The sequence below is a fragment of the Galeopterus variegatus genome, unplaced genomic scaffold, assembly GCF_000696425.1.
Source record: "Galeopterus variegatus unplaced genomic scaffold, G_variegatus-3.0.2 Scaffold313, whole genome shotgun sequence".
Classification (NCBI taxonomy): Eukaryota; Metazoa; Chordata; class Mammalia; order Dermoptera; family Cynocephalidae; genus Galeopterus; species Galeopterus variegatus.
In genome coordinates, this window is record NW_007726424.1 from 456746 (window position 1) to 484283 (window position 27538).

The 27538-nt window shown below is 37.0% G+C and overlaps 1 protein-coding gene across 2 annotated transcripts; it reads right to left on the bottom strand.

Moving 5' to 3' along the window:
* Positions 1 to 3636: 3636 nt before the first annotated feature.
* On the bottom strand, positions 3637 to 20468 carry CBLL1 (Cbl proto-oncogene-like 1, E3 ubiquitin protein ligase). 2 transcript variants are annotated; one of them, XM_008567369.1, is made up of 6 exons: positions 19987 to 20468; positions 14931 to 15098; positions 11533 to 11630; positions 11000 to 11083; positions 9739 to 9812; positions 3637 to 7133 (listed from the first exon to the last, which is right to left on the bottom strand). In XM_008567369.1, exons 1-6 carry the CDS (start codon positions 19997 to 19999, stop codon positions 6098 to 6100), a joined length of 1473 nt encoding a protein of 490 aa, XP_008565591.1. In that variant the 5' UTR covers positions 20000 to 20468; the 3' UTR covers positions 3637 to 6097. The 2 variants fall into 2 exon arrangements, with proteins under 2 accessions (XP_008565591.1, XP_008565590.1); XM_008567368.1 differs by having other exon boundaries at positions 11533 to 11633.
* Between the last annotated feature and the right edge of the window lie 7070 nt (positions 20469 to 27538).

The following is a 27538-nucleotide window of genomic DNA, read 5'->3' on the forward strand; positions in this document are numbered from 1 at the left end:
CTGAAAATAGGAGTCTATTTAATTGACCATTTAACTTCAGATTGGGGCAAAACCTTCATATAAGATTGTTGCTGCTGTCTGCATCTCCTTGAGCAAAGGTGCCCTTTACATTCTTCTCGCCAACCAAAATAACAGGGAAGAGGCACAAGCAATTCCTGTGCCCACATTACATTCAACCTTAACATCTTAGAGGTTCACTTATCCTCATCCCTAAATGTTTTTTTTCTCCTAGGTCTCTAAAGTAGATATGCTTTGAGTAATGGAATACATGGGGCTGGGCCTTTACTTGGCTGCCTCAGAGCAAATATTGGAAATTGACTTGTATAAAAATCTGATCCCTGATATGGAAGAGATCAAGAGACCATGTTGGAAGATAAAAATAAACTTATATAAACCAAAGCAAGATTGGAGGGGAGAAGATGCAACTGGGAGACAGAATAACTTAGGAAGAGACAAAATACCTTACTGAAATTACGAAAGTTTGAAGCTAATACATATTGAGCAGCTGATCTTTAAAATCATTTTATAGTAATTATTTAAGCATTTGATACATATTCTTGTCTAAACACAGTAATTTACCTCTTAGAAATGTAAATAAAATACTTTAAACACAAGCCTGACTCCACGCACAAGAAAAAGTGTAAAGAAGGATATTTAATTCATTTTTCTGGCATCTCCATCTGGATTTCAACATGTCAGAACTGATCTATTGATCTTCTCCCCTTAATCTATTCTAGCAGCATCTTTTCCACCTCATTAATGACAACTCTGTTCTTCCTCTGTTCTTCAAGCTACTCACACTGAAAAATCTGTCAGGAAATCCTACTGACTCTACCTTTAAAATATAGAATCTTATAATTCTCAAAATGGCCCCTATAAGGTAGGTACTATCACTACCCCCATTTCTTACAAAAGCAAAGTAAACCAAGGATCCAAGAGGATAAGGAACTAGTCTAAGTTATACAGTTGCAAGTGGTAGAGCTAGAAATCCATCTAGACTCCAGAGCCCAGGCTTCTAATTATCAGGAAATATTATTTCCAAAAAGAAATTAAAACCTGTCTAAAAACTGCTCTATTACAAGGCAGGACAAAACTCAGCAATAATATAGATGCATTCTACAGATTTGTTCCAAAGTCACAATTCAGCATTATACAATATATCCAGAAAATGTATTAGGAGATATATTAATGTTCAGGATGAAGTACAATTAATATTTCTCTCTCATTATGGTTTTGTGTGTATGTGTTTTTACCAACTGAGCTAAACAGCCTGTGTGTGTGTACTTTGATAATACATTTTTAAACATAAAAATTTTTTCCTGGCCACCATACTCTGAAAAAGAATGCAGGAAAAATTTTTGAGGAAAATTTAGGGATGACTATCAAGCACAATTCCTAGATAAGTTAGAATGTAAGCTCCTAAAAAGCAGGGACCATATGTAGTTTGTTCATTATTATATACCCACATCTAACATATAGCAGGTGTTTAATTTTATAAATATATATATATTTATATTGATATGCGTGTGTATACGTCCTTCCACAAATCACCCACTTCTTGATACCAATGTTACCACTATCTTCTGTATAAATTATTAAAATACCCACCTGACTGGTCTGCTTCCATCTGTCTCCCTTTGCATCTTTGCTCAACACACAGCCAGAATAATCCTTTTACAAGGAGCCAGATCAGTCCGTTCCTTTGCCCAGAATGCCACGATGGTTTGCCAAGTCTATCAGAGCAAGGTCAGTCTTCATGACCTAGAAGGCCTGTGATCTCCCTTTGTTATTACCTCTCTGACCTCTTACTACTTGTTTCATTCATTCCACTCCAGTCTCTGCTATTCCTCAGATATTCCAGGTGCAATCTTCAGACCTTTGCAGACTGTGCTTTCTGCTTGGAAAGCTGTCCCACATTATCAACATGGCTTTCATCTATTTCATACCTTTGCTCAAACGTCATCTTTCCTATGAGTTTTACCCTGACCACTCTATTTTAAGTTTCAAACCTACTACTACCCCAGTTATCCTTAGTTTTCCTTCTTTCTATAGGACTTTACCACTATATCAATTGTACAACATGGTATATCCTTTAATGTTTATGAATATCCTTTCTCTAAAGACTGGTGCATCCCAAGTGCTTAGAACTGTGTCTAGCATATAAATAATTGAATAAATCTTTATATCCCACATAATAGGTACCCATTATATAATTATTGTACATAGGGTCACTAAACACTACACTTAGAATGGATTAGGATGCTTACCAGAGCACGGAGCCTATTTAGTTATCAGATATGTAATTAAAATGATTAGCTATACACACCAAAGTTACAACAGTACTTATCCCCAAGTAGGAGACAGTTCATTGGGATAGTGAATGAGAGGAACCATTGTTTGTAATATTAAATTTTTCCCTACAACATTTAATGCCTGTGTTAATAAAAAGGAGTACAAATTTAGAAACAAAAAAGTAAAGGTTTTCAAAGTAAGAGGAAGAAGTAAAAGGGAGCAGGATTTTTCAATCTAAAGGAAGGCAAAAGGAGAACAATTTTAAAGGCAGAGTAATAGGAAAAGGGCTTCTTACAAATACTTAGCATAGAAATGGGACATATTCAGGTCACAGAATAGTTTAACATTTTAGAATGAATGAATGGTTTTTTTTAAAAGATGGTCTTGCTCAAGTGTGAGAATTAAACCCATGGTTTATCATTATTCGTTTCAATCCTGTGATTTGGCAATGCCTAAAAATTCATAACTTTTAAAGATAGGGAGATGGAAAATTAAACTTTAACACTAAAGTGTTATTTTTGGAAATCCAGATCAGTATTTACTGATAACACTACTAAGTATTTTATCTGGCTTACCCCCACTTCCCTTTGAGCCTAGTACATCCAACACTGCTTTATTAGATTGTGGATATAGTATAATAAGCAAGTTCTTTTTGGTTTCTATGCCATAATTTAACAAATTAGTTACAAACCAGTGAAGAAAAACAGATCCACTTCAATCAGAATATAGTGTGCTTGAGTATGATTATGTCAAACTTCTTTTAACATCAATACACTAATTTAAAGACTAATCTAATAAAGAAATGTTTTGTTTTAGGTACTCATGAATTTTTTCATATACTTATAATATAGGGCTTTAAAAAAAAAAAAAAGTTAAGATGGGACTGTAAGATTTTCCAAAAAGATGTATAAAAGATATTCTTCCAATATACTAATCAGAACAAAGCCCAAAGTGGTTCTGTATAACTCACAGTAAACAGCCACTTACTTGAGTTTTAAAAATATGTTCAAATATCTTTTCCGTTTATATTTCAGTGGTATCTAAATAGTATTTACACAATAATTTTGAACAAGTGGTTTCTATAGGGCAAAATGGATATAAAGTAGTATAGTCTTTGTTACCTATCTTTCCCCAAGAACTATATTACACTCTGAACCTTCCCCCAAGTACTATATTACACTCTGAACACACATACCACTGAAGATATGTAACATTCAACTTGCTATTTTTAATCTTTAAAAAAGTGAACCTAATTTTAGTGTAGAACATTGTATCAACATAAGCATGGAAAATTCTGCATTCTCTCAATGTGTCATCATTAGGTAAAAATTCACCTAGGCAAAATAGTATTTATGCTTCCATTTTATTGTTTTTAAGAATTAAACTGCCACCTCAGTAGTCTTAAGAGCAATATAATGAAACATACATACATTTAATTAGACTTATGTCCATCATAGCTTCAAAGGTTTCCCTGAAATAAGGCTGGAATTCACATCTTTTTCCTTAAGGAAAGAAACACTAACAATAATTTTGTAATCCTTCTACCCACCTGCCCTCATTCAATCAACTGATGAATTCAAGTCTAACACCATTTAAAAATTTTGTCTGTTACAACACATTCATCTGATCTGCCTCCCTGCACAACATACATTTCTTAAACCAAACTGAAATGAAATCATTTTTTTAAAAGTCTACAATTCTCTTAACATGTGGAATTTTATCATGATACCAATTTTTTTGTCCAATACTCAGGCTAAGCGGTTTCTTATCACATTCAACTAGTGAATTTCAATAAAAGCAGGAGAGCTCTTCATAAATAGTTCAGAAACTCTAAAGTAATTTGGCTATTTTCTTATTACATGAAATAATGGTTTGGATTTGTAACAGCAATATTTTAACAGCTCCTAAACAGGGGCATGAAAAGGAATCAAGTTCGCACCAGTCCAAGTACCTACAGTAATATGATAGAAGTACTCACCAACATTTCATACTATTTCACTCCCATGCTTCTAATAACAAGCATTTCCCACTAGAAATATTGCATTAACAATGGACTCTCAGACTGCTAAGAGTGAAAAATCACTTGCTTAACTTAAAGGAAAAAGTGTTTTATTTATTTTTGGCCAGTCAAGGTTGAATGGCCATTATTTCTAACTTCTGTGCTAAGTTCAGAAATGGTTTTGCATCTGATCATCCAGGATGAGAATTTGTTTTGCCTGTACCTGACATATTAAAATGGTAAATTAGCAATCAGTTCACCCTTTGTCAAAAAGAAATATGTTCTAAATGTATACACTACAAACTATCTGATAAATGATATCTGCATACTACACATTTCATGTTTATATTATGCACCATTTTAGGAGGGAAGAAAAAACTTCACAGGGGTTTATTCAAAGGATATATGATAATATCCCAAGAATGTTGATTTATACATATGAGTTCTATATAAACTGTAAGTGGTCATCTTAGCTGGACTGTAACAAGCCCCTATAATGCAAAAGCTGACTCTAAAGGCACCTTATAAAGCACTGAAATTCACAATTTAGTCATTACTTTTCTCTTTTCCAATACAAAATTATCTGGTAGTCTTCACTATTGACTCCATGCTAATATGTTACAAGTTTAGACTGCTTTATCAACAAAAGGAATAGGAAATAATAGTTTTTAAATTTCAAGTTAGAGGAAAAACACTTATCACATAGCCATGAAACCTGAGCAAATGCAAGTTTGTGATTACAAAAAAAAGTCCTTCATTAATACATTATCCAAATTCCTCCGCAGCATTCAAATTGTAGTTTAAAATCCAATAAACAAGAACCCACTGAAGCACAGGATCAAACTCTACCATGAAATGAGGAATTAAATAAAGACTATTCAGCCCTCAATATTTAGTTTAAGACAGTAAACAGAGTAGAACACACTTCATCTAAATAACACCATTTAAACAGTTCTATAAAATAATGTTACTTAAGATTAGTAAGTGTGGTGCAACATGTGACTCCAACCATTCAGTAAAAAAGCATTAACGAGTAACAGCATCCCCCCACCAGCCTGGAGCCTGCAGAGTCGATTACTTTGGCCATATCTTTCCAAATAATCAGTAATACCTTTTAATATTACAAATATAAATATATCTTAGTACTGGAATTCCAATGTATTTTGGTGCTCCTGAGGCTGCCTAAAAATGAAAAGGCATCCAAGTGAAGTGCATTATATACCTCAAATTTTCAGTGCCTGAAGTGTGAAATAATTCTCTATCATTTAACAGTCTGCCTTACAGCAAATTCTAGTAGATTTTTACTTTTAGGATTTTATTGTAACTTTGGGAAATTAGTGGTAAAACATATGGTTTAAAAAACAGTATGTGGCTGCCCTTAAATTCACATAAAAATAGCATTTTACAACCATATTGAAATTTAATTCATTTACACAGGTTAACAAAATGTATCACAAGAAAAACTAAACATCGGGTTTAACAAAAGCAATACTTTTAAAAGTGGAACAATGAAAAATCTTTCCAAATTCTTTACAAATGGTCACCTCTGGGTCAATTTACCATACTAGGGGAACAAAATTATTAAAATATAACCATGCTCAACTGAGCCACTTATCTGCACTACAGTATAGTACTTGAAATCCATCCTAAGGTCAAGATTTAAAACCATTTTAAGAGACAAGACCCTCTGTGTTTTATAGCCACCTCGGTAAGAGGTACTTTTCTTTCCCCAGTCAAAGGTCTATTAAAAGACTGACTATACATAAGCTTTTTTCCTCATCAAATCTTCAGTTCAAAACACTATTATCATTGGTAATACGGTCTATATCTTGTCTGATCTGGATGATGTGGTCCAGGAAGTGGGGTTTGAGAAGGCGGACCCTGCATTCGTGGAGGAGGAGGTGGCCCTCTTGGTGCAGGCCATATACCAGGACTCATTCCCCCTGGTTGTGTAAATGGAGGGCTCAGAGTTCCTTGATCTTCAGTGAACTGGGGTAAAGAGTTAGGATTATAATGGTGAGGAGGGGGTGCAGTTACAGGTGGACCACCATGTTGAGGTGGGGGAGGTCCTGGAGGAGGATGATTCATGTAAGGTGGCATCTGGGCAATAATATGTCCAGGGGGAGGGGTTATTGGTGGTGGAGCTGAGGTCATTGGTGGAGGTGGAGCTTGGCTGTATACCAAGTGAGGAGTACCTGCAGCCTGGGGAGGATGTGGCATTGGATGGCTTATTGGTGGTGGAGGAGGTGGGGGTGGTGCATAATGTTGCTGTGGAGGCATAATATGATGAGGGTGCGATACCACTGGTTGACCCTGATATTCAGGATGATGGTGAGCAGGTGCTGGGGCAGGAGGTGGTGGTTCTCTAGCACCTGAATTTGAGTCATCCTGAATGGGGACAGTTATTAAATTGCTGTGTTTTCTTGTTGATATACGAAAGGTTTCCTGACTGACCGAACGAGGTGGAGGTGGAGCCATGGACAATTCTGCAGGAGGAGCACGAATATCCTCATGTGGCTGATTATAGTGCTCATGTGGCACATGTTGCAAAGGAGGTGGTGGCATCATGATGTGCTGCTTTGGCGGAATATGGCTCATATGATGCTTGTCTGGTGGCATTATAAAACGATCAGGAATTTCAGTTGGTGGTGGGGCAATAGGAGGATGAACATTTTCAAGTGAAGCACGGGTAACAGGTTTCCCAGCTCTCATATGGCGATGGTTGATATGAGCCTGTAAGTCTCTCTGAGACAAATATGTTCTCTTGCAGCCTTGAACAATGCTACACATGAAGAGAGAGCCTCGTGTACACTGCTCAATTCGCTGTACAGGATCATTACAGCTATATTAGAAGGGAAAAAATGTGATTTACTCAAAAGAACATAAAAATAATGTACTTGTTTTCAAAAATATGCCTATTTTAAAAATTTGATTGTTACATAAAATATAGCAAAAGTTCATAATTAAAATTTACAGTTACTCTAAGTGAACCTTCAACCTTGTTCGTTTTGTTGTCTATACTATTAAACACCAGCATTTCTCTCAACATTAGAACTCAAATCTAACAATAATTAAAAGCATTTATCAAACAGAATGTTTTAAGAAGAGACTTATTCTTTGCAAGACCTAGAATTTATCAAATTTTCTCAAACAATTCTTTTTTTGGCATTCATTTGCAAAAAAAATTCAGGAAGGACAAACCAAAAAATCTATCACTTACAATCATGGAATTCAAACTTGTATAATATTATTGAACAATAAGTATTTGTTGAGCAAATAATACTAAGTGGAAGATGCTGCAAACACTACAACAATGAGTAAGGCCTTCCAAATCATCAGGGTTCTTAACATTCAACAACATAAACTATTTAAATTCAATCCCTGACTATCAAGAGTCTGTGACGGCAGGGGTTTTTCTAAATTGTCAGACAAATTTACTACTAAAAGTAGCATACTTTCCATGGTATTACTAAAAAGCAGCACACTTTCCAACTTAGAAAGGTTGTGAACTCTAACTTAATATTTTCTTAATGCCTCAGGGTCAAAATTATAACTATTCTTCATTTCACTATATTTAACCCATTCTCGCCTTTAAAGTCTTCTTGATGTAGTAGAAAAAGGACTGAACTAGGAATCCAAAGTTCTGGGATCTAGTATTGACTCTGTAATTGGGAGAAGTCATTTAATTGTTTTGTTTCTTCATTTGTAAAATGAGGTTAAAATACGACTCTACCTAACTCACAATGTTTTTACATCTATTTCACCTCACTCAAAAGAGTATTCTTAAGATCAAATGAAACAAGGAAAGTGACAGTATTTAATCATTAGTTAAGGACTATGTATGTTTAGATATAAGCTACTGTCATTGAATGTGTGTGTTAGGCCATTTGATACTAATATTAAATGGCTCTATACTGTTGATTTTAAGTTGTGTCTGTTTTTCCATCTTTGCTATAGGCTGGAACTCTTTGTTGATGCTAATATACTTCCTTTTAGTGGCCATTTGGTATCCTTCTCATTTTTTGCTTCTAAGTTGCTGCAAACTCAGAAATATCTCCACATTAATAAGAATGTGAGGCACTTTCTTTTGGGTGGTGCTTAAAACAGTAGTATATAATATTCATATTAACTCTGGTTGCCATTTCTTCACTTCCTGATCTGTGTCTGTTAATCCAGATAGCCTTCTATCCTAAAATAGCTAAGGATCACACAAGTGAGGTGCTTTCTGGAGTTTCATTTAGTACCAGGAAATTAAATTACCTATTAAACATTAACATTAGAACACTTCTAGAAAAGATAAAGCCTCTTAATGTCCTCTTCATAGTGTTTCATCACATCTGAAATCCTTTATCCCAATGTAGCAATCAAATTTACTGTATAAAGTTAAAGTGATTATACACCGTGTTGGAAAATTAGGCAGTAGAGAAAATGCCCAAAACAAGTGATATACACTACTAAGTTCCTCACTCCTCTCACTTTCTTCTTCTACAGAAAAAAATAGTCTTTAAATTCACATTACAGATTTTATAATCTTACTTTAAAAAGCTAGTAAAAACATGCTAAGAGAATTAGTTGTCACTGGATTATCAATGAATCATCCCTTTCTCTCCCAGTGATGCCAATTTTCCAACACCATAAAAACAAATAAGGAATCTAGGAAGCCTATGGCTGTTCCACTGAAGTTTCTCTCACAGCCTTTCTCAAGCTTTATCAGGTGTTCTAAATTGATATCAAAATTCCTAGTTTATTCTGGTTCCATCAAGACCATTCCAAAATGAATCTAGACCCTCATAACTTGTTTGAGTCTATGTCATGATGATGTTCTAAGATATACTCAAAACATAATAATCAGATTTGAAGGTAATAAATAAGAGCTTATACTTACACAGTGCTTACTATATGCCAGGTACTATATATATCACACAAGTGAGATGCTTATATACTTATTTAATACATATACTAATATATACACTCATTTAATCCTAAAAATAAATACACTCATTTAATCCTAAAAATAACCCAGGGAAGTAGGTACCATTATCAGTCTCATTGTATAGACAAAGAAACAGCCTATGTCACATAGCTAATAAGCAGCAGCAGAAGGATTTGAACCCAGGAATTCTAATTCCAAGTCTTTGCTCTCCATTACTACACCATACTAATTCCCATCAAAAAAAGGAAATAACTGTTTTTGGTTTATAATACTAATTTTATGATGGCAAATAGATGTCATCATTTTGACCAACCTAAAGGGACTGATAGTGGCTACCTACACCTATCTTAAAGAGAAAGCTAAAAACAACTTTGGGCTTACAGAGAAAGATTAGCAGTGTCTACACATTTGATCTCCTGCCTGGTTTGCATCACACCCTGATCTTTAACCTAGTTTACAAATCATTACACTATAAACTTTATTATTTAAAAATGTAAGGATGATCTTATCTTACCCTGGACACATCTTATCTCCCTTTTTTTCATGTAAAATAGCACAATCATAGCAAAAAACATGCTTGCATGGAATCTGTAAACAAAGACATATTATAGTTAAGCATATTAGAACAGAAAATATTTCTGTAACAGTAAGCATAGTGACCTACACACAGAAGGCACTTGAGAACTATCTGTTAAAATGAACATTTATTAAGTACTAATTGTATAAAAGCAATAGTTTACCTGTTTCAATCACAAAGCCCTTTGAAAATGTGATGAAAACTTTGTCCATTTTGCCAATAAATGTATACATGCACATTTGCTTATACTTTCTGGAAGTGTACACCCTATAAATTTCACCCATGGTCTCTGCAAGTTAAAAGTGCCTGAAGAACACTATATCCATATTTTATCTCACCCAGTTTCTCCTGAAACTATTCCAAAGCAATAAACCAAATATCTCCTACATTTAATGTGAGTAGCATATTCCCCTGGTAGTCTTAGGGTAATGAACTCATAAAAATCTAAAAATAAATCAGAAGGACACAGTAAAATGATGTTAGAATGATATTTTTAAATTCATAGCCTTTTACTATTACTTTGCTATAAAACAAAGCAAAGCAACAGTGCATAATCCATGCCCTCTACCATCACAGATAGATTACTGAATTTAATTTTTTTCAAACACAAATACAAAACTATCTGTTTTTGAAGGAATATTAAAATGATTATAAAATTACCATTAGGCTGTAAAAAAAATTTTTTTTGGGGGGGGCAACTGGCCAGAATGGGGATCTGAACCTTTGACCTTGGTGCTATAAACACCACGCTCTACCCAATTGAGCTAACCAACTTGCCCCATAAATTTTTTTTTAATGATTAGAATTTAATTTTTAGAAATTATAAATATTACTTATGAATTCAGTTTTACATATAAAATTGTGGCCTTCAGAAAGAAAGAACTCATTTTATTCTGTATCAAGAAAAAATTTTCTTTAATAAACTAGAATAAATGAAACTAGTATGAAACAATCCAAAGAAATTTAGTTTTCAGAAGTTAGTGTCCTTAATTAGTAAATTAATGTTTTATAAGAATTCAAGAATTTGTCAAGATAATTATATTAAATTCATAGTATTCCAAAACTTCCCTTAGCTATTTAAAACTTACTTAAAATGTTTCAAACTTAGCCATTAAACAATAATAAACCTATCTACTTAAATTTCAGAATCCTACCTTTACATAAATGCTTATGTTTACAAAAACATGATTTTACTTACCATTCGCCCATAGATTTTAATAGGCAATCCACATTTGTCACAGAAATGAACTGGTGTATCATCCTTTTCACCTAAGATGTTTATCTGTTGAAATGATATAATTAAAATTCCCTTCTTAAGCAATTCTAAAAATAGTATCTATAATTTAAATTATAATTGTATCTATAATTTATAATGAATTGATTACTATTTCATAAAAGTTGTTAAAACAATCAGAAATAGAGGTTTCTTGGTATAATCCCAACATATTCCCCACCACTAACTATGCCACCATTATTTTGTTTTTCTTCTTAAATAGTGTTAATGATTGTTGATTTTATTTGTCTTTACTGAAAATTACTTCAAATTATTTTTGGAAACAGTTGGAAATACAGCATTAATAAACAAGCGATCTTTGTGTGCTGAAAGTCATAGCTATAATAAAAGTGTATACTAGACATTATGTATTATGCATTGCTCTTATAAAACATTTTAAACATTTAATGCTTAAAATATTTTATTGTTCTAATAAAATTTTTCATTTTTATTTATACCTGAAAGTCCCAAAAAAGGTGTCCAGGAAATCTTCGCTGATTTCCAAACAGTTCACCCCCTTTACAGTCATACCGTTCTTCTTCATTATAATCAAATCCTTCTGAGAAAAAAAAGTGTTACCCATTAACTTTTCAAATCTCAAAATTCATTTTGTAAATACATGTACATGGCAAAATAGGCCTATTTACTGAAAAGCTCATCTGTAAGAGCCTTTCAAAGCTCTTCTAACAACAAGATAATGAAGACTAGTTTAAGACATCAGCTAGAAGAGATCCTGGTGATCATCTAGTCTGACTCTTACTACTTCATTATTGAGAATATTACAGTATGGATACCCACAATAACTCAACACATAAATTAGTGACAGAGCCGGCAACAGACCTCAGATCTCTTGACTCCCATTCAAGTGCTCTTATCAATTCACCAGATTATCTCTAGTATAAAACTTCACTGATTAACATAATCATGCTTGTTGCACAAGTTTTTAAGATGCTGGTCACCATTTATTCTAGTCTATCCACAAAAATGGTATCATGCTGCGAGACTAAATTTATTGACAAAAGAATATAACAAAAACAAAGAATTCTGCAGATTTTCTTCTTATGACTTAGTAAATCATGTATCCTCTTTGTCAGCCCTAAACTGAGTGTGATTTTAGAAACATCTACATATTCCTACTTCATCCTTTCAATTAAAACCTCTCCCTGGTTAATCACCCAAACAACAGGAGCCATATCATATCTTCTTACAAGTATCCTCTCCTACACTGCATATATCAATACCAATAAACTCAAGACAATATGAAGATCACTGGGCTCAATTTCTCTGGTCTAATTAAAAAGTTGATGGCGATCCTCTATCTTATATGAAAATACAGAAAACCAATGAACAGTCTGATGAGAATTCTAGATAGAATCCAATTACCTAATGTAAAGCTGAGAACACAATTATATCCTTCCAAGGTGTCAGGCTTCTCATGACTCTTTTGGCCCTAGAACTCGTATAGAGTAGCCAAAGCACACAAGTTTTAACTTTACCCACATCACTAAATTACAGCATCTGTTTACAAACACAGACAGAGACACACACAGGCACGCGCGCACACACACACACACACACAAACGGTGATGCAAGAATTTTCTGAAGCTGATACAGACACTTTGGTGTACTTCTATTTTATTACCTCCAATACAAATGTATAGTTCAAAGTCAAGGTGTTCTTATAAGTTACACTGAGTGTCCCTAGGCTCTTATATGGCCCATTTATACCTTATAAAAACTGGTGTGATTTAAAATTCAAAATAAGAAAAATCAACTTTTCAAACCCAGAAAATAACTGAGATCTACAGTCAGGGACATTAGAAGCACATGATCTTTATTCAGAGTAGTTCATCCTGTATTCCCATCATTAAACTTTTATATAGATACCATACTGGCACTGAAAACTCTACATTTTGATCAATGCCTAGAAAAAAACCAATCAATTTTTTAAAAATTCAAATAGGTGAATCTAAAGCATCCAATTATTATCTTCAGCCTCAGTTTGCTCTACTGAGAGAGAAACTAGTAACAGTAATTCCCTCTAGAAAGGTTTGTGGGCTTGGGGGCAAGGGAAGGGAATATCTGAGGGGAAAGGGGTAGAAGGGGGATTTTAGCCTTTTTGCGTTGTTTGAATTATTACAACAAGAATATATTTGTACATTACTGTGTAGTTTTAAAAAATTAGTTTTAAAAAAAAAAGGCAAAGCGGGTAGAATGACTCTAGATTACAGATAGTGCAGCAGCAGCCTTAGGTAGCTACTACCACCATTTATAACATTTTGACTTCAAATATACTTGTTTAGATGGGGAGAGAAACCTTACAATAAAAGAAACCATAGTATAAGGTATAATTAAAGCAATCTGTTTCTGAAAAAGAAATATAGACAGATTGCTGGAATAGAACAGTCTAAAAATAAACACAGATACATGTTAAAACTTTAATATACGTTAATGGTAGGATTTCTATTCAGCAAGGAAAACGATTACTCAGTAGTTGGGACAATGGCTAGCCGATTTGGAGAAAGAATAAAGCCAGACCCCACTTTTTTTTTCTTTAATAACCAAATATATATCCATAAATGTTCCAAAGCAGGGGTCAACAAACTTTTCTGTAAAAGTCCAGATAGTAAATGTTTTACACATTGTGGCTATGTGGTTGCTATCACAATCACTCAACTGTGCCACTGCAGTGTGAAAACAGCCACAGAAAAATATTTAAATAAATGGGCATGGATGAGTTCCAATAAAACTGTATTTATAAAAATAAAGCCAGATTTGGCCCACAGGGCATAGTTTACTGACCTGTATTAAAAGGTAATATGGGAAAACTGCTTTATACTTATAAAATAGAGGAAAGCCTTTCTAAGAATGTTTTAAAACCCTGAAGTCAAAATAGCAAAGACTATATAGACTCTAACTATATAGAATCTTCAAACTTCCCTAAAATCGAAATTTTATATACAAAATTCAAAAGAAAAACCAGCATATATACAAGCCAATTTTATCAATTTACAAAAAACTTATAAAAATAAAAAACAAAGACAACCAAACAGAAAAATGGGAAAAAGATATGAACGGGAAGAACCTAGGCAAAAGAAATGACTAATACTATAAAAAGATTACAACCTCACTCATAAGTTTATATCAAAACAAAAATTTTAAAAGATTAATAATACTCAATATTGATGTGTGGAAGTATAAGCTAATGTACCTTTTCTGAAGAGCAATTTGACACTAAAATGTACACTATCCATTAAGTTTTAAAATGTCCAAATTTATGCAAAGTACAAATTCTTCAAAGTATATATTCCAACCTATATGTACAAGGATATTTACTGTAACATTGTTTGTAACAGCAAAAAGCTAGAAAAATTATTAAATAAATTATGATATAGCTAAACAAAATACCTAAACCTATTTTTTTAAATGAGTACACGTGTATGTACTGACAAAGCAAAATCTCAAATGCATATTACATGAAAAAAAGGCAGTTCTACATAAAAAATTAATACATCTGTATGAAAGTCTTAATTGAGATTATCTTTGGAGAGAAGGATTACGGGGGATGAGGGGCAAATTTTACTTTTAATGTCATGCTCTCTGTGATATTGTTTACATTTTTTTTTAAACAATGGGCAGTGTTACTTTCAACAACAAAAGAAACCAAACCAAAAATATTTATAGAAGAGAAAAGTACAACATGATGAAGTCAGAGGTCAAGCAAAAAGGTCAAAGAATGAATAGAGTACGAAAGATAAAAAAAGAGGTAGCTATAAGTAAATAAGATCACACGGATTATTTGATGCAATCACATAAAATGGAAAGACTGTCAGACCCATAAGTTTAAACAAATTACCTTCATCACCAGGAGGAGCCTTTGCAGGCATCCTGTTTATAGTTCTTTGAGTTCGAGGTGCAGGTTTGGCTTTGTTCGCTTGTTTGGAGATGAGCTTTATAGGAATTCGTCTGCGAACATCAAGACCACCCAACGATCCAGAACTGTTAGTGCCCTGCAACTCATTGTCTAAGTTAGAAAAAAAAGTTGTAATTGAAGATTATTCTGCCACAGGTACTAAAACAACATACCCAACATTATTAAGGGTTAAAGATCTGGGCTCTGATTTTAAATATTATATTGATATAAACAACTGCTAATTTTCTCTATTTTGGATAAACCCTTAAAGCAATGCCTTTTTTTTTTTTCCTTTTTGTCTTTTTTTTTTTCGTGTCCGGCAACGGATCGCAACCCTCAGTGTCACGCCCGTACCGGACCAGGACCGGCAACGGGATCGCAGCCCTCAGTGTTGCACCCGCACCTCGCTCAGCCAGTGAGCGGGAACCGGTCTGTATGTGGGATCCGAACCCTCGGCGGGAGCGCCGCCGCACTCCCAAGCGGCGCACTGTAGCAGTGCGCCACCGGGCCGGCCCAAAGCAATGCCTTTTAAACCTATTTGAGACATGGAACCCTTTAAGAAATTGATAAAAATTATGTAACTTCTCCCTAGAAAACTGAACAATGAAATTTTCCATATAATTCCAGAGGAGTTTACAGAAACATAAAACCCTTCATGAACCTTGTAGTAACTATAAGAGATTTTTTTTAAAAATGAGTAATAAGAAGGAGAAAAAGAAACAAAACATCCCTATCCCTAAGTCTGATGATCAAACATGCAAGGAAGGCACTCAGTAAATTTAGCAAACCAAATTTACATCAGGACAACCAAAAAAACTGGAAACACAAAGCTAACACTGACAAACACTAAATTAAATAATGCATCTGAGAATGAAGTTATTTTTAAGGAAGATGATTATTCCCTTAAGTATAAAATAGTTTTTCTAAAAAACATTCAGGAATATAGTAAAAATTGTTGTACCATTTAGTACTAGAAACATCAGTAATGTATTTGTGCTATAACATTTCTAGAGATACACATGTGACTGGGTTATTCTTGGCATTGTAAAGGAAAACTGTAATTTTAGAAGATGCAAGGTCCTATTAGATCTAAACTGACACTTTCTAGTCCCTGAAGTCTTTGCTTGTTATTATCTATGAAATAAATTAACTCATGTCCCCAAGAGTAACAAGAACATTATTTCACAGAACTGACTCCATCTAAAGCTTAAGAGTTACCTTTTCTCAAGTACATAAAAGATACTATATAATACAGAGAATATTCAACTCTACCTACAAAAGACAAAAAGGCAAACGCTCTAAAATAGGAAATGCAAACGAAGATTTATTTTAAACGGTAGTGTTTAAAACATGACAAGTTATTGAACAAGGCTGTGTCCCTGCAGGAAATATTACAATCAAGATTGATAATCAAACTGTCCACATTAAATTCAGTAAAGACAAATTTGGAAGTAATAAGCTAGTACTAATGGCCTCCAAAGCTATTAGGATTACAGACACATGTTAAATTCACATTCATTTGCACTTTTTCTGAACAATATATAAAACAAAATTCAAAATGGGTCCTTAATGATTATTTTAAATATCTTTCAGTCTAATAGCCAATACTCAAGAAAAATTTATGGAAAAGGGATTACATGGATAACTAAAATCTTGAGTTAGGATAAACCCAACTTGATCAACTTTCAACATCTCACTAAATGGACTAATTGATTAATGTATTTCATCTGTTTTCACTGTAGATGCTTATCTATGTAAAAGTAGTCATAAGCAATGCAATGGCCAAGACAGATAAGACAGAATAACTTTTTCTTGCTCAAAGAAAAAGAGCAAGAATAACTTTTTCAGAATAACTTTTTCTGCCCCTTAACACTTTGCTGTTTGCCTCACAGATTGCAAGTTTATAAAATACAGCATTTAGTAGTGATAACATGCTTCGTTTGGGGTTTTGTTTGTTTTTGGTTTTGCTTTTTTTAAAATTACGAACATACAACACTGTTCTTTTTGAATACAGTAACAAAACATAAATCCCATAACAAAAAGTCTTTGGATATCACCCAGAAAGTGAGAAACTAAGAATAATTGGCCATTTAAGGTGAATCCATTCTAAGGAGTAAAAGATTTATTTAGGATTATATCTTGAATAAGAGGAACCAAGAAATATTTTACAAAACTTAGGTTAAAGTTACAAAAGTGCTAATTGTTAGAATGGCCAAAGAATGAATCAAGTGTTAGCTGGGAGTTTCTCAGAGTCATTTTTCCAGCAAAATTCATTTTATGTTTGAATTTTTTGGCATGATCGTAAAACTAGTCACTTTTTGCATAATAGTGAAGGGATTCATCAATTTTCCCAAGGACTTCTTAATCCTTTGATATTAAAATCATTCTTCTCAGATGCCTATCCTGTCATGTCTTCAATTAACCAGCTAACTGGCATTTCCTCATTTGCCAGTGACTTTGTGATTCAAATAGTTATCAAATTGATGTTTATGAATTTCATGAAAACCTGAATCTTTTGCAAGGTTTGTAATTTTACCTCACAATCAATGCACAGCATTTCCATCTGTCTTCTGATATAAAACATCATGGATACTAACTCATGAAGAAATTAATAGAACAGAAAAGCTAGTGTTAAGCAGAAGGGATATCTGAGTGGCAACTAATTTTTTAAGTGGTCAGCTCATTTGTGAATATTTTCACATTAGGATGATTCTGACTTCCTTAGGCAACCTTTTAACTTCAAGAACCAGGGTAAGAAATACTCTTTTACACATCAGCCATATTATGATTTCCTAACATAACAGCTTTTAAACTGTGGCAGGGACTTGACTTCCAATTCCAGTAATAGGCTCAAATAAGAAATATTTTGCTAAAGTTGAATGTTTCCTACTGTGACATCAAGATCCTAGAGTTTTAGTTCTATAAAATTTCCAAACTCTGGAGTTCCTTACAGCCTGGTTCTAAGCCCTCTTCTGTACTCTCTCATTAAGTGATCACAACAATCCTCATACTTTAAAATAATCAGCTATAAGGTAGTAACTCACAAATATGTATTTTTCAGTCCAGATCATTCCTCTGTTTTCCACTTGACATCTCCCCTTCTATGTCTCAATACTTATCTCGTACTTAGTGGTCCAAAACCAAACTCTTGTTCCCAAATTCCCATGTCCCATCTGTATCCCTTCTAAAAAGCCTGTTTTCTCCCAAGTTTTCCCCAACTTAATAATGGGCACTACCCAGCTGCTCAAACCAGAAACACAGGCATTTCTCCTTTTTCTCACATACCTCCAAACCAATCCATCAGTACGTGTTTCAGTTCTACAACGAAAACATTTATTGAATCTCCCCATTCCCTTTCCTTTTAACTAAACCAAGCCTCCCTTCCTGTCTACTGCAATAACCTCCTAAATAATCTATTTTCTATTATTCTTGCCTCCCTCACTTACACCATTCTCCATAGAACAACCTATTTTATGAAGGTACTTCAAAAAGTTCGTGGAAAAATAGAATTAAAAGATAATACAAATCTTTCCATGAACTTTTTGGAGTACCCTCGTATTTTAAAAACAGATTATGTTCATCCTTTACTTCAGTGGCTTCATACTCACTTAAATTAATATTCAAAACTTCACCATGACTTTCAAAATAAACAACAAAATGACTTCTGCCTTCCTTCCCAATCTCATTTCAGGGCTCTTTTCCCTTTTGTAACTAGGCGACAGCCGATTCACTGGCCTTTTCTACACTTCCCTACCTCAGTGCTTTTGTACTTGCTGGAAAATTCTCTTCCTCCTGCTTTATTCCATGGCAGAATCCTCCTCATTCACCAGATCTCAGCTTAAATATTACCTTTCCAGAAAGACCTTCCTTGACCACTCTCTCTGAAACTTCCTATTAGTCTATCCACAGCACCTGCTTATTTTCTTCAAAGCACTCATCATAAACATACAAATTTTTAAAAAACTTGTTTATTGCCTGTCTTCCTCCACAGAATGTAATCTCCATGAGGACAGAAACTCAGTCTGTCTTGTTTACCAGTCCATCATTCCACCTCCAGGCCTAAAGTATCTGTAGGTAACTGGCATAAATAAATAAATATATTAAAATGCATGTATATACGTAATTATATAATTAAACAGATATTTGATGATTGCGAACATCCCAATCAATACTTAAAACAAGAAAAGGCCCTTTTCTCTATTTGTGCTATAGTCGATATAACTTTATGCAGCACTTTCTAAATCCAAGTGCGCTCATTCAATATCCAAGAACCACATGGAAGCAAAAGCTAAAATAATAAATAAATAAGTAAATAATAAAGGGTAGAGCCACCCTTACTTGGAGAAAGGGAAGAGAATATCTTGATTTTAAGCTCTTTGTAAGTGCCCCCAAATGATAATGAGTAAGGACCACAGCCGCAGCGCAGGCTTTGGGCTTAGGTAGAAAAGCTCCGAGTACGCTTCCAAAAACTATATCCGACTCCCTTCTCTCACGCCTAGTCCATGAAGGACCAGAGAGACAACAACAACAGCTGGTAACCAATGCAGCACCCGCCCAAAGCTGACTGAGACAGCAGAAGTCACCAACCCACTCTCGCCCATCCACTCCCAGCATAAAGAGACTTCCTCGACTCTGAAACTGGAATCTACCCTACAGTTCCCATAACGTAGGGTAGAGCAGCCTGGTTGAGGAAAAACAGAAGCCGGAGCTCTCTCCCCTTCCCACAAGGCGTGCGCCGCCCACCGTCCCGGCTAGGAGCTTAGCACGGCCAGAGAAGAAGCGGTTGTTGCCGGCACCGAGGATGTAGGTACCGCACCGGAGGGTAGGCCGGGAAACACCAGGCCCCTGCGGGGCTCGGGAAGGGATCTGGGAGATTTCTTTCTCACCGCCACACCCCAGTGTGGTGGGGCAAGCGTAACCCCTTTTGCCCGCTGGGCGATCAGTCCCAGGCCGGTAAGGGGCCATGGAACCAGGACCCCCACTGCCTCCGCCTCCTTACCAGTGTGATCCATGATTCGGCTCGCAGAGCACAGTGGGAGCGGAAGTCAACCGCACCGGAGTCGCAGCGTGCGCGTGCGCGCTACCTTCCGGAGCCCGGGAGGCGGAAGTACGACCTGGTTGCCTCAGCTTTGGCCTGCAAAGGCTTCCTTGTGTCTCCTCCACTAGCCTACTCCGGTGAGGGAGTCAGGCATAGTTCGGGCAGAGGCAGAAAGAGCGAGTACGCGAAGAGCTTCGGTGGCAAGGTTGCTAAGGCTTCTCATGTGCTTCGAGAGAAAGCAGTCTTCAACTGTGGAAAAGGACACCGACGGGAACGGGGGAGGGCGGAGTGATAGTAGCCAAAGGAATGAGCTCGCGCCAGGTAAGGCCCGCCCCCGCGGAGCGTTGCCTTCTGGGACTTGTAGTGCTGGGGTCCTGGAACTGGCCGGGTTGACTGCGCACGCTTAGCCGTTGGGCTGGCCCCACGCCGGCGGGCGGAGTAACGGTTTGGAATCCCCCAGAGTCCGCGAGAGCCTGTCTCCTCCACCAGAGCTGAGAAAAGTGTAAACACGCGCGCTCCGGAAGGCGTGCTCCAGTGGGAGGTTGCCTGGGGAATGGCTGAGCCGTGTGAAGCTCCCAGCTGGAGAGGAAGGCTCTATGCTTATTGTCTACATCTTGCTTGTCGTGACGAGCTACCTAGACCCACGCAGAGCAGGCTTGGTATATGCCCCCGTTCCCACCTCTTAAGTTTCTAACAGTTGAAACGCAGGTATAATACTTGACTACCACTCATTTTGTGGAGGAAACGCTTGTGGCGCTACGAACCCCTGGAACATGAAGGACCGGATAGAGGGTGGAGGCGAGTGCGCGCACAGAGGCTGCTCAAGGGGACACCTGGCAGTAATGTGCAGGGTGGAGCTGAAGGATGGGGACAGAAACGAGGGAGGCGAAGAGAGCGCTAGGGCTTGGCCGGAAGGGAGAGAGAAAAAAGGAAGGGCCTGAAAGAGGAAGAGAGAGTACAACAGGCTACGGTACCTAGTTCCAGTTCTTGGTCCCGGGGGTTTGTGGCTGCTGCTGCTTTCATCTTCCTCAGCCAGAACAAAAGGAGAGTGCCAGCGGGTGCTTCCTTAGGACCTGCAGTGCGGCCTCCGCCTCGCGGACTTGCCGCATTTGCGTCCGCTCCCTTCTCCAACCCTTTTACACTTGATGCTCTCACATGAGTAGAAAACGAGCACAATTAGTGGAAAACACAAGCTGGGGAGTCAAGGGATTTGGGTTCTATTCTTGTCGTCCCTTGGTGACGACATCATTACCTTGGGTTTTTCACACTTTCAGTGTCAGAGTTCCTAGATCAATAAAATATTATTACAATATGTAGACCTCTTATGGAAATGTTTTCACAGTACTGAATTCCGGGTAAAGTATGTGTAGCAGTGTGGTATATCTGTGTAGTTGTACAGTCACAGCCCTGGATAATACTGTGATGGTCATTACTATTTAAGTGCACCATGTTATTGGATGATTGTCTGACTGGGGTCTTTTAAGAAATCTTTTTACTGTATCTGCAACTTTATAAACAAGTTTTTAGGTACATTAATAAAGATTTGTGAATCAAAGTTATCCCTGCTTTTGTTAAAATGTAAAGTTCTGTATTACTAAGTGGTTTTCAAGATGCTCACAGTTGGTGGAATTGTTTGTGGCTTAGGGGAAGCTTAGCCCTTCTTCGTACCTCCCTGTTTGTCGAAATACAACGTCGATAGGATCGGGCATTTTTCACTAATTTGGGGTATAAAAGAAGGTACTTTTCACCTAGGATGTGCCCTTCCCCCCCATATTTAGCCTATCAGCTATACTTAAGAATGATGCAAATCTAGGCTCAGAATAATACTATTATTAGTGTCTGCTGATGCTAATATTTAAAGAATAAGAATTTTAAAAAGCTTTCAAATTGTATTTTATATCATTTAATCTGTAAATCAGAAGTTTTGTCAGCATTTTATGGTAATTAAGTTATGAAAATTCGTTGAGGGAAGATTCACTTACTTTACATTTGATAAAATGTTAAACATTTGTTGTTTGTGATTTGATTTGACATCTCTTATTTTCATGTATTGCTTTAACCTCTGTGCTCTTATGTTTATTTCCTCCCTTAATTGTGATTGCCTTGCTTTACCAACGCAGTAGCAGTGTGACAAATTAATCTCTTTGCCTAAATTGATAGGTGAGACTGTACATAGACTTCTGTTACTGTCCTCTAGTATCCCTTATTAGGGACCTGTGTGCTGTAATCCATCACAATTTATCAAGAGTTGACATTTATATTTATTTATATAGCATGGTACTGACCTAAGGTTTATAAAAATGAGAGTCATTGTAATGGACAGTCTGAAGCACTGAGATGCATATTTTCATTTTACTGACAGACATCTACTAACCTAAGACCACTTTAAGCCAGTGGTCTTAAAGATGTGACAGCCTTCTGTCATGGTTAATTTTAGGTGGCAACTTTACTAGATTAAGAATACTTGGAAACCTGGTAAAGCAATATTTCTGAGTGTGTCTGTGAAGTTGTTTCCAGAGGAGATTAGCATATAAGCATGAGTGGACTAGGTGGGAATGATCTGCCCTCAATATGGGCAGGCACCATCCAGTTTGCTGGGGGCCTGGAGAGAACAAAAACAGAGGAAAAGTCAAATGTATCACTCTATTCACTGGAGCTGGGATACATTCTTCTCTCTTGCACATGGACGTCGGAACTCCAGGCTCCCCCAGCCCTTGGGCGCCAGGACATACAGCAGTGGCACCCCCAGGCTCTCAGGCCTTTGGCCTCAGACTGAGAATTACACCATCAACTTCCCTGGTTCTGAGGCTTTCAGACTTGACTGAGCTATGCTGCTGGCATCCCAGGGCCTCCAGTTTGCAGACAGCCTATCGTGGAACTTCTCAGCCTTCATAATCACATGAGCCAACTCCCCTGGTAAATTTCCTCTCTTATATCTATATCTATATACATGGTATTGGTTCTGTCTCTCTGGAGAACACCGGCTAATACACCTTCCATTTGCATAGTACTGTTTATACTATGAGAAAAATAAAATGAGGATCAAAGAGCTTTTCCCTGAGAGTTTGTTTCAGACTCCTCAATACCAGGTCAGGACAATTTGTGTTTGTCCCTTAATGCTATTTCAGCTGTATTGTTGGAGTGAGCAGGACTGAAGCCATGTTGAGACCTAAAACCGCCTGGTCTGTAGGCACATTTTTAAAAGATGCAGTTTTTTTTCTTAGCATGTATTTCTCTTGAGTTCCCTCTTTTCCAATGAGCATTTGATATTTTGAACCTTGGTATGGGACAAGGTGATATTATTTACATGAATGTAAGGTTTTCCGGTCACTCTGGAGCTGCAAACTTGCCACAAGTCACATACTAATCAGACCCTGAGAAGCCAAGGAAGACATCAGTGAAGCTATTCTATTCTACCCTGAAGCAGGACCCTAAGATAATAACATCAAGGACAGGAACAGAAACCAGACAGAGCCTTGGTGAGACCTTGCACTTGGCTCCTTGCATGAAGCCCCCACAGACCACATTCCCTTTCCTCCTACTTTTCATTTCCCACATTCCATTCCTCCAACCCCCTCTTTAAAAACCCCTCAGTAAATCTGAGTCTTTGAGATAGTTTTAGTCTGACCATTCTCCTTTAGGTTTACTGGAGAAATAGGTTAGCCTACCATCTCTCCTCAGGTTACCAGTATTCCTGAATTAAAGATGACTTCCATTTTCACTGACATTTGACTTTTGAGTTGTTTGTTTCTGTTTGGGGTAGGCACCTGGACTTGGGTTCGGTATCACTGTAGTGCCTAAGACCACAGAAGGCAAGATGTGTATAAATAATGGTCCCTACCTAAAAGACCATAAAAACTAGCATTTATAGAAATCCTTCAAAAACCATATAATTAAATTCTAAGTGTTTAGAGGGAATGCAGTGCTACCCACATTCAGCAGTGGGACTGAGGGTAGTTAGGTAGGCTATATGGAAGGATTTAAGCTGAGCCTTGATAAACAGATAAAATTCAGAGATGAGGAGAGCAATGAAAGAGGCATATCAAAGAGGGATGAGCAAGGGCACAGGTGTGAGAATTGTTATGGTATATGTAGAGGGCAGTGATCAGCTTGACTTGTACTTTTGATCCATGTTCAGGAATACTAAAAAATGTATGATTGTAGAGAATTTTGAAAAAGTAAGATTTCAGAGTAACAGTCAAGAAATAGAGCATAACAAAACCTACCATGATACATTCATATAAACAACATAATCGTTCAGCAAGATATATTAAAAAACAATGAGAAAATCTTAAATTCAGAAGGAAAAAGTAGATCAATACTGTTATACCTAAGAGAAGAACAATTAACCAAGAAGCCAGAGACAAATGATGGCCAAAATGCCAGCAAGTATGAATGAACTGTTAATAAAAGAACAGATCAGGAAAAATAGTGCCCACTATATGTTAACAAGTCTGATAAGCAGAAATGGATGGGAAAGACAATAGGATGTACTAGTTAAATATATGCTTTATCAAGTTATGGCAGCCAGTTTTCTAGACATCATCAAAAAATGGGTGAGAGACAGATTCAGGGAATAAAAAGGAAGTAAAGACTATGAAGACTGAACATGCTGATTGAAGGCATTTTCCTACTCACTCTTTAAGGAGATTATATCCTTTGAGGCCTGGCAAAATATATACCCATTTGGAAGGGAGCACTTTGATCTAGAGAGGCCCTGCAGCTTTAATTCTTTTCTAAGAAGGAAAATTTTGCAGTGGGTATCCTTTGAGCTGGATAGGACTGCTCCTCTCTACAGCTTCTCTGCTAAGAGATAATTGTCTTGTTTTTTCTCTCTGTTTCTATTCAGCTCACTCCTAGAAGAATGCTTAGGGTACTAAACTGCTCTATAGCTATGCCATTATACTGTAAGAAAGTAGTCTGCTATACTGTTTCCTAGGCTTGAGAAAGCTTTTGTATAAGGGCTCCCTGACCTTAACCTCAGCTGCCGCTCCATGCAATTGGAAGAGACTTTCAGGCTTCCCTAGTACTATGGTTTGAATGTATGTGTTCCTCTAAAATTCATATGTTGGAACGTAAACCCCAAGGTGGTGGTATTAAGAAGTGGAACCTTTTGGGAAGTGATAAGTCATGAGGGTTCTGCCCTCAGAAATGGTATTAATGCCCTTATAAAAGAGGCTTCAGAGGTCTGCCTGACCCTTTTGCCCTTACGCCATGTGAGGACAGAGCATTCACCCCTTGTGCCATGTGAGGGTGCAGGAACAAGGTGCCATCTTGGAAGGAGAGAGCCCTCACCAGACACTAAATATGCTGACAAATTGACCTTGGGCTTCCCAGCCTCCAGAACTTTGAGAAATAAATTTCTTTTTTTTTTTTCCTTTTTGTCATTTTTCGTGACCGGCAACAGATCGCAACCCTCAGTGTCACGCCCGTACCGGACCGGGACCAGCAACGGGATCGCAACCCTCGGTGCTGCACCCGCACCTCGCTCAGCCAGTGAGCGGCCGGTCTGTATGTGGGATCCGAACCCTCGGCAGGAGCACTGCTGCGCTCCCAAGCAGCGCACTGTAGCAGTAAATTTCTATTGTTTGTAAATTACCCAGTCACAGGTGTTTTGTTATAGCAGCACAAATGGACTAAGATGCTTGGTTTGTAAGTAGACTCCTTTTACTGTTTAAATTAATATTTCCCACTATCAGAAATACATTTTACACCATAGCCCAGTAAATAAACTCACACACATAAACATACATGTAAGTGTTATGAGACTATGCTTAACCCCTACTGTATGCAGTGCTGTCTGCCATTTCTATTCTGCCCCTTTAAAAAAAATTTTGGTTATTACGCACTAAAATAATGTCAAAGTACACAGGTTGTAATTTAAGTTTGAAAGCCACTGCTTTCTTTTTTTTTTTTTTTTTCCTTTTTGTCTTTTTTACTGACCGGTAACGGGATCCCAACCCTCGGTGTTGCACCCGTACCAGGCACCGGCAACGGGATAGCAACCCTCGGTGTTGCGCCCGCACCACGCTCAGCCAGTGAGCGGGAACGAGTCTCCACATGGGATCCGAACCCTCGGCGGGAGCGCCACCGCACTCCCAAGCGGCGCACTCTCCAGTGCGCCACCAGGCCGGCCCGAAAGCCACTGCTTTCTATCTCCCATAATGTTTTGAAGAGCTTATACTATTCTATAAATATTTGAGAGGAAGGATAAATCTTAGCACAGTGATGACTTATTCTTTATGCATTTGTGCAAAGGGGTGATGAAGAAGAAAATAGATATCAAGTTCAAAGAACACCAGGAAACTCAAGAACAAGGCTACTTGGAGTTTTCTTTGCTATAATTGATAAAAGCTACCTCCAGAATAGAGCAATAATTCTCCAAATGAGCAAAAAGTAATTCCCTCACAGTAAGTAAACTTAGTACCTACCTGTCCCTCCATTGAGGAAAATATCAGGCATGGATTTGCAATTCTTACTCCCATGTTGATTCCTACATACCCATCAAGGCATCTGTTCATATGCCACCTTCTCCATCAAGCCTTATTTCATACACTTTTACAACAGGTAATATAATGTAGCAGAGAAAGAGCATAAGCTTTGGAATCAGGCAGAATTGGTTTTAAATCTCAACACTCCCTCTGTGATATTGGAAAATTACTTTAGTTCAATTTTTGTATCAGTAAAACGAGGATAATGATAGCATTCCTCTGGGTTGTCCTAAAGATCAAAGGAGATGTCTGTAAAGGCTCTGTATTGCTTGCCAAATAATAGGCCTTTAATAAATGTTCATTTCCTTTATTCCTCTTGTTAATTACTGTCCCTTCAGAACATCCAGGCATAACTTTCTACTTCACATTGTAGCAACATCCTTATTTTTATTCACCCTATAAATTGAGCTAATTGAAGATAGGATCCATTGGTCATCCATATTTGTATGATACACAGTGTTTAGCAGAAGGTACTCACAAAATAGTTATTGGTCTACTGAAGAATGTCATCAAAGATAATATGGTTATGTCAAAATAAAAAAAAAACACTTTTGCACACAAATGTGGCAAACAACTGGCTGAAAGCTTATAATAAAAATAATTATGATGTTAGAGCACTGATCACTAGGATAGTAAAGAAATAATAATAATTTATTATACCAATATTCAGAGTTCACTCAATCAAATGACAAAGAGCACCTAATGCCAGAAGATAATGGGCCATGTGTACAGAGGTTCTGCTGGGGTAAATGTGACCAAAGAATATTATGTCCTTGGGCCGGCCCGGTGGCGCACTGCTACAGTGCGCCACTTGGGAGCGCGGCGGCGCTCCCACCGAGGGTTCGGATCCCACATACAGACCGGCCGCTCACTGGCTGAGCGAGGTGCGGGGGCAACACTGAGGGTTGCGATCCCGTTGCCGATCCCGGTCCGGTACGGGCGCGACACTGAGGGTTGCAATCCATTGCTGGTCACGAAAAAAGACAAAAAAGGAAAAAAATAAAATAAAATAAAATAAAATA